Source organism: Formica exsecta, unplaced genomic scaffold, assembly GCF_003651465.1.
Source record: "Formica exsecta isolate Colony F162 unplaced genomic scaffold, ASM365146v1 scaffold27, whole genome shotgun sequence".
Classification (NCBI taxonomy): domain Eukaryota; kingdom Metazoa; phylum Arthropoda; class Insecta; order Hymenoptera; family Formicidae; genus Formica; species Formica exsecta.
The window spans coordinates 52,987-63,239 of record NW_021849963.1 but is presented as its reverse complement, the minus strand read 5'-3'; the positions used below and the strand labels follow the sequence as shown (position 1 = coordinate 63,239).

Below are 10,253 nucleotides of genomic sequence, written 5' to 3'. Positions count from 1 at the left end.
GACGCTGACATTGTCTCTTGTATTGTTGTTGTTTGTGGTAAATCTTGAATGCGCCTTTTATTGTTATAAAGGCTACACCACCCTGTGGATATTAGTAAATAAAAAAATATATATCATTATATACCCATATATACCCATATATGATACGACTATTTGTACAACTTAATGGATTATGATTAATAGCAATTTAAGAAAGATATTATAAGAAATATTACTAAATTTTAATGATATGAAGTTATTGTGTACATTTCATCCGAAAATATTCTATTATTTTCGCAGTATTGTAATTTAGGCGATACATACCAACAATGTTCTTTGAAAGTTGGAGTTTATGCTTTCAAAAAATAATCTTCCACATAAGCTGGCGATAGTTGGTAATAAAAGCGCACCACAAAGAACACGCGTTGCGGATACTGGATCATTCATTGGTGGTATATCTTCAGATTGCATACTTGTATCCTCATCAGAATAACTGCAATAATCATTAATAAATTTGATAATTTGAAATGACTCTTTCATAATTTTTATTCTCTAATTATTAATTTCTATATATTTAATTACAACTTTTATATATATAATTTTTATTTTATATTCTTGGTTGTTTTCTCTTTTTGTAGACAACAACCGGTTTTGTATATTGTATAACTTTCAAAGGCATATATATATGTAATACTATTTATGTGATATATACCATTTGAAAAATGCAACAAATATTAGTTTGCAAAAATAAAAATTGAAAAAGTTATTCTAGGACATACATAAAGACGACTTCTTTTTTTAATATAAAATATGGATTGTATTGAGAATAATATCATTGATACAAACCTACTCGGTAGAAAATGCCTTAAAATAGGAACCTTGGACGCGTGACGTCTTAAAAAACTGAGAGCTTGATCCTCCCACCGAAGCATTTTTCCCAGAACTAACATAATAGGGATAGTTGGTAAGCCAACTAATAGGACTAAAGGATCGGCCTGTTCCATCATAGTAAGGCCATCCTTGTGACCCACCACTTGCATAACAGTAACTGCACCATAAGTCACAGCTGTCCAATATATGGATCCGACTACTATACCAGCAGCAATGAAAGGACATACTCGGAAGATAACTGCATCGATCGTATCAAGTACTACCACTAATGGACCTGCAATTGATTTGCACGTACGATACACTACATGCACAAAGGATATAAATGAGATCCTTATATTTCTAAATCATATAAATGTTATTGACTAGTATGTACTCACCCATATTTGGATAAACTATAATATATTCTGTGTTGCATTGTGGGCAGGCCACAGCATGCCCTGCATGACCTTTCTGCTTTTCATCAACCCATCTCTGTATGCAACCCTGATGAACCCACTTTGTAGTGCCTCTGCAATGACATGGTTTAACCCATGCTGCAGTTGCATCATCTTCGTCAGTTGCAAAACATACCCAACAGTATCGCCTGCTAGATAAAGAGGTTAATGTTATAAATCAAAATAAAACAGTTATACAATAATTGAACATCCAATTTGCTATAAGTTTGAAGAATAAAAAGATTGGGAGATACATGATAAAAATATATAAGTATGTGAAAATATCAAATCAAAATCATTAATCAAACATACACTTAGTGCTATACTCTTGAATAATGTTTCAGATAATATAAACATGAACTTACTCTTCTTCTGGGGTCAATGATGGCACACTAGATGTGATCTGATTTGGAGAGGATGCTCCATCAGTGATATCAGCAGACAGTTCCTGATCTGTTAGATCATCCCATGCATTCTGAGAACCTTCATCCTCCAATGATGCCATACGTGCTACTTGAGGATCAGATACTTCTGCTATAAAAAAGAAAAGAAATATATATAGAAATAGCAATAAATATAGTGAGAATTATTTCAATCAAACTCTAGTTAACTTATTCAACAATTGACTAATCAAATAATATTTGCATTTTGGATAGAATTAATAATTTTTTGTTTGACACATGGAAAGAAAGATTAGATTAAGAAAAACAAATTACATATTTCAAAATTTTGCTGTATAAACAATTCTATCTTAGTTGAATTAATTATCAATCAAATTAATTGACAAGTTTGATTGAAGTTAAGTGTATTTTAATTACAAATCTTCCTTGTGGAGAATTCCTATTTAGCTATACATTACCATTAATGGGATCACTTGGTTGTCTATCGACTCTCAGATTTGTACTAAGTCTCCTTAAAGCTTCTTCTATACTTGGAAGACGTCTGATGTTTGCTCTGGTTATACCTGATTCTATACGCACTATTCTTCCACGACTGTCGAGTCCATACGAGATATGTGGCATATTATCGTCTGACATCGTGTTTCAGCAAAGCAAGACATTCACAAGCTCATCACCATCTTAAAAATATCATTAAAAAGTAATTAATTATTAATACACATTATTGCCACATTATACTCTCTATAAACATAATTTTTATACAGGCTACTTAAAACAAAAAAATGATACAGCGATTTCACAAATAAACTTTTAGTTTCAATATCTTTTTTCTGAAGAGTAAGGGAAAAAGTTATTCATATATCTAAATATTTTACACTTTCAATATTTGTTCATATTTTTCTCATCTCTTTACACAATAATTATGCACGACTCTGTTTTATAGACAGGTTTTAACCAACAAAAATTTCTGTATTTCAACACACTTCATTATGCAAAAATCATTAATATGCAAATCTCTGTGCATCAACACAAATACCATTATACAATTTTAATTTTATAAACAATTTTATAAACAATTCGATTTCTTCATCAAAATGTTATTTATCGCTACAAATTCTATTACCAACGTTTATCTCGATACTTTACGCAATGTCGACGACATAAATCTAATCGAACAAAATATATACAATTAATATATGTAAAATGATAGAAAGCGTCTAACTTTTCACCTTGATAATCAGTAGTATCATTACAATTCGTTGAGCAATACGTGCGACATACGTAAGACGCGCGCGCGTGCGATGATTTCTCGTTGGACGACCGAGAATGCACAAAATTTGTAAAATTATCAAAATACAGACCTACAACCGGTAAAATTTTGTAACTAGTTTTGTTAGTATTTTTCAAATTTCTCCGGATTCAATGCTATATCAATCAACGTATGACGATGTAAGAAATCGACGCTTTAAAGGGAGTGCAAAAAAAAAAAGAAAAGAAAAACAGCGACTCTCGTAACGTTTGTATACATTTCGTCGAACGCGACTAGAATACCGAAGATTTTCTCAATGAAGTCTATAATATACACATGTCCTGCTCAAATATTCGGTTAACACTATTGTCAGACGATTTTTGTTATTCATCCGTCCTATCCCTATTCGCGCTCTATTTATATGTATAACGCAGGAAATTTCGGTTTACAAACGCGAGAGAAAGAGAAAGAGAAAGAGAAAGAGAGAGAGAGAGAAAGAGAAAGAAAGAGAAATTAATTTCCTTGAAAGGAGTGTTCAATCACGTTGTCGACTTACATACCCGAAAGGAGAATAAAAAGAACTCTAGAGAAAGGCACATTGAAACGCGTTGACTCGATACCAATTACTCATTCAGTAGAAACGTCATCGTTGTCCTTCCGCAAAATGCAGACGTTTATTTCGTTTATTTTCAATCAGCATCTCTTTGCAATAGTGTGTTCGTCAAATATTATTTTACATGTTTGACCCAATGGGAAATTTACACTGCGTTCGATCTATGAAAGTTCGATATTCAATAAAAAATATGAATTCCAAAAACCTATAATAAGCTGATACGGGCTTTAGGCCCTAAAGTTTAGGGTGCCATTCCATGACAGTCGGAATTTCGGAAAATGGAATTTCGGGAAAATTTGCCAATCCGATTTTTCGATGGCCTCGTTCTCCATGGAGTGATTTTTACGGAAAACGGAATGCTATTCTAACCTCAAACCGTCTTTTAATATAGAAAATTTCTTCATTATCTTCTGTTATAATAAAAAAATACATCCAAATTTCACTTTTTTACGGATTATTCTACTGTAGTAATTATTTTTTTTTTTTATAAAACGATAAGAATAAATCTTTCGATTTTTAAAAATTCTGGAAATATTAATCTATGGGAAATCACAAAAATTCTAATTCAACAAGCACGCAATTTTTGACCTTGATGATAAATGATAACTAATATTTATAAAAAATAACTATTGATAAAAAATTGAATATTTATATATTAATGAATACTTACCGAACAATATTTATTAACAATGAAATCTTTCTTATACACATAAGAATTCAATCTCGATAATCTTTTGTAAATTTCAAATAATTCTGATTGATTGATCTCTCTCTATTATTTTTCCGAAATTCCGACTATCATGAGACGGTACCTTTTTAGAACTCAATGATGTAACTAGACGTATAGAGTGAAATTGGCTGCGATTGGTCTCTATTAAGTTGGCAATAGGCATGCAGCGACATGAAGTTGCCACTTTTCTCCTCGAACGATGCCCGATGCCATGTGATTGATCGACTGTTAACCGTTGAAGGTTATATCATTGTAAATAATATACAAGATTAAACTGGTCTACGCACGATAAAGTTAGTGTAATCTATTATTGTTGTTTACGCAGAGCGTTTGTTGTACAAAATGGTTAAAATTAAGAAAAAGAACTTGTCCGAGTTCGCGCAACAAAAACGGGCTCAGAAGAGCAAAAAACAGTTAAATCCGTTTGAAGTACATATTAACCGAGACAAACAGAATGTACTGGGCCGAAGGAATAAGAATGATCGTGGACTTCCAGGAGTATCGAGGGCAAAAGCTATTAACAAGCGTAAACAGAGTTTACTTCAAGAGTATAAATTAAAAAATAAAGATAATGTTTTTCTGGATAAACGTATAGGTGAGAGAAATTCCAACATGAGCATGGAGGATAAAGCGATGGCAAGATTTTCCATGGAACGTATGAAAATGCATAAAAAGAGGAACATCTTCAATTTAAATGACGATGAAGTATTGACACACAGGGGTCAGACTCTCGAGGAGATCGAGAAGTTTGATGATCCCAAGAGCGACGACGAATTCAGCGATAATGAAAATATTAGTGGCAAACTAGATAGAAATTTTGTAGAGGAAGCTCATTTTGGTGGAGGAATTCTATCGAAAGCAGGCTCTACATTATCCAGAAAAGATCTAATTGATCAGCTCATTGCGGAATCAAAGAAACGTAAGGCGGAGAAACAGAAGATACGCGAACAAACAATAGATCTGACAGAGAAACTTGATTCCGAATGGAGAGATCTCCTGCCTATTATATCTGCTTCCAAGAAGTCGGCGAAAGATGATTGTGAGCCAGTAAAAGCTGATACTTATGATACTGCTGTACGACAATTAATATTTGAAGCTAGAGGTAATCCATCTGATAAATTAAAATCGGAAGAAGAAATTATTCAAGAAGAGAAAAAAAGATTGGAAGAGCTTGAAGCTGACAGATTGGCGAGAATGAAAGGATTTGTATCTGATACTAGTAATCAATATAAGCATAAATCTGCTGATGATCTTGATGATGGTTTCATGATGGAAGCTGTTGTTGATGATACTGATGACATTAATTCAGTTGCCAATGATGCTAATGATATCAGTAATGAAGAAGATAGTAATATTGATAACAATGAAATTAATGACAATGATATTAGTGATGAACAGAAGAGAAATAAATCAGAAAGCATTGCTGAAAAAGATAAAAAAAAGACAAAAAAGGATAATAGTGAAAATCGGGAAAGAACATGTTCAGAATCATCTAATGGTAAAAATGAATCTGAGATAGATTTGAATAACAAAGATTCAGAAATTGAAGAATTGGATGGTGAAGAGTCTGAAGACAGTTTTTTAGATTTAAAAGTATCTGACACTAATGAAGATGAAGAAAATAAAACTGTTGTAAAACATGTTAAATTTGCTAATAACTTGACCAATGGTCAGATTACACAGACAAATCAATTGGATCAAATCCGTCCCAAATCGATATTGAAACAGAACAATAGCAATACATCTGTACAGGATTCATCTGATAAAGATAAAAAACAGGAGATAAGAAATGATCTTTTGAGACGAAAAGAAATCATGGAGAAGGCACGAAAAGAGTTGCCTTACACATATAATGCACCAGATAGTTTTGAGGAATTACAAAAATTGTTAGAAAATCATAACGCAGATTATCAATCAGTCATCATAGAGCGTATTATAAAATGTAATCATTGGACATTAAATGGCAAAAACAAAGAAAAACTGTCCAATCTATTTGTATATTTGCTACAACATATAAATAATTGCGCTTCCACTGAGAATGCTGATGATCTAGTTAAATGTTTTCAAATCTGTGACAGGTAAACAAATAATTTATGCTCTTATTAATTTTAAGTATATTACATATATACATATATTACTTATTAATTATATATGACTTTTATTCTAGGTTGTGTCCTTATCTTTACGATCTAGCTTATTTAAATCCAACAAATACCAAAAATTATGTAGAAGAAATACTTAAAGAGAAATATGATAAATTTGCAAAAAATAGAAAGAGATATCCTGGCATGGATACGGTAAGAAATTATATATAAAGCGTATCTAATTGTATTTTTTTTATTGTTAAATATTATATAATAAGTATGTATATAAATTTAAATATTTTTGAAGAAGACAAACACATATATATATTTTTCACACTTAAATAATTCAAAAATATAAAAAAATTGTTTAAAAAAATGCATAGACTTCATAGTTTTCAAATAGAATGAATTTAAAAAAATTAACAAATCTCTATGATATACTACTTACTATATATTTGTGTAACATTTATGATTAAAAAATTGGGTATATTACAAAAAATATTTACATTATTTGTATCATTATTCTATATTTTAATTTTTATATCAAAATATGTCAGATTAAAATATAAAATAACTCAAAAAGTACTTAATGAAAAAATACTTTATTATAGTGTTTTGAAAAGCTCTCGAGATAAGCTACAAGAATATATAATAAAAAAGGGGGTTCCATTTAAGAAAACGATCACATTAATCTCACCTTGAAAAGATCACTCAAGGTCAAATCCATATTTTTATCATATGGCCCCCTCCAAACCCTACAACTTTTGTTTGAAACATTTTTTTCGATAAAGCTTACTTTCCAAGATATTTTACAGTTTCAAGTTAAAAAACTCACCCTGCATATATAACTTTTAGTATATCTTTATACACAAGCACATTCACACCACTCCTCTCACACACACACATATATATGATGTGTTTTTATTGGTTTCAGCTTATATTGTTTAAAATAGTATCTTTACTATTTCCAACGTCGGACTTCAGACATCCTATTGTCACTCCTTGCTTAGTATTTATGTCAGAAATATTACTGAAAGCTCATATCAAGAAATATCGAAGTGATATTTCAAAAGGTCTTTTTATATGTACGCTTATTTTAGAGGTAATTATAGCTAATCTTTTTACAATCGTTATTACAATATAAAATTGAAGAGATGTATGCCATTTTAAATATTTTTGAAATTTACAGTATACAATATTAAGCAGACGATTTGCACCTTCTGTGATAAATTTTTTACGAGGAATTATATACACAGCAACAGAGTCGACACAAAAAGTGAAAATTATACCACCATTTAGAACGACATGTAAAGTCCTAGTGATCGATAAAACTGAAATCACAATTGATCCAAATGGCGCAAATATGTTTGCAAATGATTTAGTCTGTGAGGAATTAGATGATGAATTCAGAATAAAAGCTTTATTGACTGCAATAAATCTGGTTACAGAATTCAAAAATCAATTTCAAGAACTAGAAGCGGTATATTCAATTTTTGAACCTATTCATACATTATTAAAAATAAATAAATTCAAGAACTATCCGCGAAACATAAGAAGTCACATAAAACAATTAAGGAAGGATCTCAAACTTTTACAAAGCAAAAAATTGGAGTATATTGTACTTGAGAAGAAAAGGCCAAAACCTCTAAGGACATACGAGCCTAAAATAATGACAGTGTAATTATTTTATACATTTTTCTCTTATTTAATCTATTAATTTTACATTCTGAGTTTATTTTAAAAATTTAGTTTTTTTATAATTTATATTTTTTAAAATAATATATATTAAAGATTCATTATCAAGATATTATTTATAATGTACATTATATACAATATTATTTTAATATTTTATTGTAGATATGATGGAAAGCACCATAGACCGATGTCGAAAGAAAAAGCGGAAAGAGAAAAATTGCTACACAAGTGCAAAAGAGAGTTCAAGGGCGCTATTCGCGAGATAAGAAGGGATCGAGACTTTTTAGCTAAAGTACAGATCGCGCAACAGATTAAGAGCGATGCTGAACGCAAACGCAAAGTAACCGAAATTTTCGGCGATGCTGCGGTACAGCAGAATGAATTAAAAAAGATGAGAAAGAAAAAATAGGAGAAAGTATGAAAATATGATGAAAGATTTTATATGCACATTTTTTAATGTGTATATATAGGAAAGAAAAAAAGAATTACTGTATTGAGAGACGTAATGCAATAAATATTATGTACATAAACAATATAATATGAATATATAATATGAAAAAACTTAAATATGCTATTTATTTTGAATTTATATTTTTATACATTTATTTTGAATTTATATTTTTATACATTTTTTTTTATTCTCTTTTCCAAATTCGCGATTTTCGCAGAATGTAATATCCCGTAATATATAGAGTTTTTACTGTAAAAACGAAAAGGTTTTAATAATAAGATCTTACTTAAGAAGGGGTCCAGATGTGCAAGTTACAGCACTGTTTTCGTCTTCGCGCTTATTCGTCTGTCTTTTGGTCGAGACGTCGGGACTGGAGGCTGGAGGAGGTTGACGGTAGTTGACAGATCGTGCCAGATCGTGCTTGCCCGTGATGGGTGTTACCTAATTATTCATCCTGAAGCCTTCTGAGTTCTTACTTGAGTTATTTCTCGCGACTTGGTACAAGGAAACTCTTTCTTTTCCCTCGTTGTTTTACATTGTAATAAGAAGAAATTAAAATGCCTGTCTTCCATACCAAAACTATCGAGAGTATTCTCGAACCAGTGGCTCAGCAGGTAATTAAAATGTCAAAAATGCCTTCTGTGTTATTTTTCATTTGTTTTCGTCTTCAAATTGTTTTGATCGGAAAATTCAATCATCTTTCATTGGAAAATTTTGAAAACTCCACTTCCAGAAATATAGATATATATTGAGATATATTCGAGAAATATATGTTTCTTGTTAAATAAACAAATTCCTATCAATTATAAAATAAACTATCATTTTATATTTGTATGACAAATGTATTACAGCTCGTATTCTCTGATTTATTTAACGCTTGTGCTTGATCGTTTTAATATTCTCCCTATTTGTTTATTATAAAAATTATCATTTAATTGTCATTGCGTGATAAAAATTCATGTAGCCACGTTTGGCAGAATGGATGTGTATTTATCACACAAGTCAAAAGTTACAGAGTAACCCTCTCATTTCATCTCTAGAATGCTTTATATAGAACTATGACATCATACTCTGTATATAGGACAGGGCTACTAAATCCATCTTTCAGACGGTATCACAGTTTCTGAAATGAAACTCAATCCCTTTAGCTGTGATGCATACGTATATAGAAAGATGGTCCCTGCATTATTAGTCTAACATCTCCAAAAAAGGACATGTTGGTGTGAACATCCCACACATTCACGCACACTATGATATTAATGAACCAGCTGTCATCTCATGTTTCGATATGCTTTTGTATGCTTAATTTAAATATGCGTATATATTTTTGTCATTTATTTCAGAGAGATATATATTAAAGGTATATATTATCTTTATATATATCTAATTATATATATAATTCCGTACAGGATACATATATAAATTTAAAAATACTGTAAATTTTGTTGTATCTGAGTAATTACATTATCATTGCAATGACTAAATTAACGAAACAAAAATAATAAAATTTTATTTTTATTGCATATTAATTAAAAATTGGAAAAATTGAAAAAAAGATTGGAGTTGTGGAAATTAAACTGTCAAAAAACGTATTGTACATGATATATAATTACAGGAAATGTTATAAACTTGAGATATTATTTAACGAATATTGTACAAGAAGTTAAAAATTATTTTTGGCTACATAAGTTAAAGAACCTTTACTTATAAAAATTTATATATATATAAA

General features: G+C 30.4%; 3 protein-coding genes across 8 annotated transcripts in view; 2 read left to right on the top strand and 1 right to left on the bottom strand.

Moving 5' to 3' along the window:
• The window catches only part of LOC115237057 (E3 ubiquitin-protein ligase MARCH5-like), a 7,837-nt gene extending 4,459 nt beyond the window's left edge, over nucleotides 1-3,378 (bottom strand). Inside the window, exons 1-7 of the mRNA XM_029809847.1 lie at nucleotides 2,932-3,378; nucleotides 2,164-2,382; nucleotides 1,670-1,838; nucleotides 1,248-1,456; nucleotides 826-1,144; nucleotides 304-472; nucleotides 4-82 (exon numbers count right to left, since the gene is read on the bottom strand). Coding sequence (XP_029665707.1) covers nucleotides 4-82; nucleotides 304-472; nucleotides 826-1,144; nucleotides 1,248-1,456; nucleotides 1,670-1,838; nucleotides 2,164-2,341 — 1,123 coding nt within the window. The 5' untranslated portion in view covers nucleotides 2,342-2,382; nucleotides 2,932-3,378. The remainder of the gene's footprint in view (nucleotides 1-3; nucleotides 83-303; nucleotides 473-825; nucleotides 1,145-1,247; nucleotides 1,457-1,669; nucleotides 1,839-2,163; nucleotides 2,383-2,931) is intronic.
• A 1,068-nt stretch (nucleotides 3,379-4,446) lies between these two features.
• Nucleotides 4,447-8,606, top strand: LOC115237053 (nucleolar protein 14 homolog). The gene is made up of 6 exons (XM_029809832.1): nucleotides 4,447-4,535; nucleotides 4,620-6,372; nucleotides 6,462-6,591; nucleotides 7,313-7,480; nucleotides 7,568-8,055; nucleotides 8,236-8,606. Exons 1-6 carry the CDS (start codon nucleotides 4,466-4,468, stop codon nucleotides 8,480-8,482), a joined length of 2,856 nt encoding a protein of 951 aa, XP_029665692.1. The 5' UTR covers nucleotides 4,447-4,465; the 3' UTR covers nucleotides 8,483-8,606.
• Nucleotides 8,607-8,867: 261 nt separating this feature from the next.
• The window catches only part of LOC115237052 (vinculin), an 11,204-nt gene continuing 9,818 nt past the window's right edge, over nucleotides 8,868-10,253 (top strand). For 3 of the 6 annotated variants that reach the window (XM_029809831.1, XM_029809830.1, XM_029809829.1), the window contains exon 1: nucleotides 8,870-9,138. In XM_029809831.1, coding sequence (XP_029665691.1) covers nucleotides 9,082-9,138 — 57 coding nt within the window. In that variant the 5' untranslated portion in view covers nucleotides 8,870-9,081. Of the gene's footprint in view, nucleotides 9,139-10,253 lie in introns of all 6 variants that reach the window. The other 3 variants (XM_029809827.1, XM_029809828.1, XM_029809826.1) reach the window with 2 other exon arrangements.

Coding starts and splice junctions, on each gene's coding strand:
- LOC115237053 (XM_029809832.1), top strand. CDS start 4,466: ATGAAGTTGCCACTTTTCTCCTCGAACGATGCCCGATGCCATGTGATT. Junction 6,373..6,461: donor TGTTTTCAAATCTGTGACAG/GTAAACAAATAA, acceptor CTTTTATTCTAG/GTTGTGTCCTTATCTTTACG. Junction 8,056..8,235: donor GAGCCTAAAATAATGACAGT/GTAATTATTTTA, acceptor ATTTTATTGTAG/ATATGATGGAAAGCACCATA.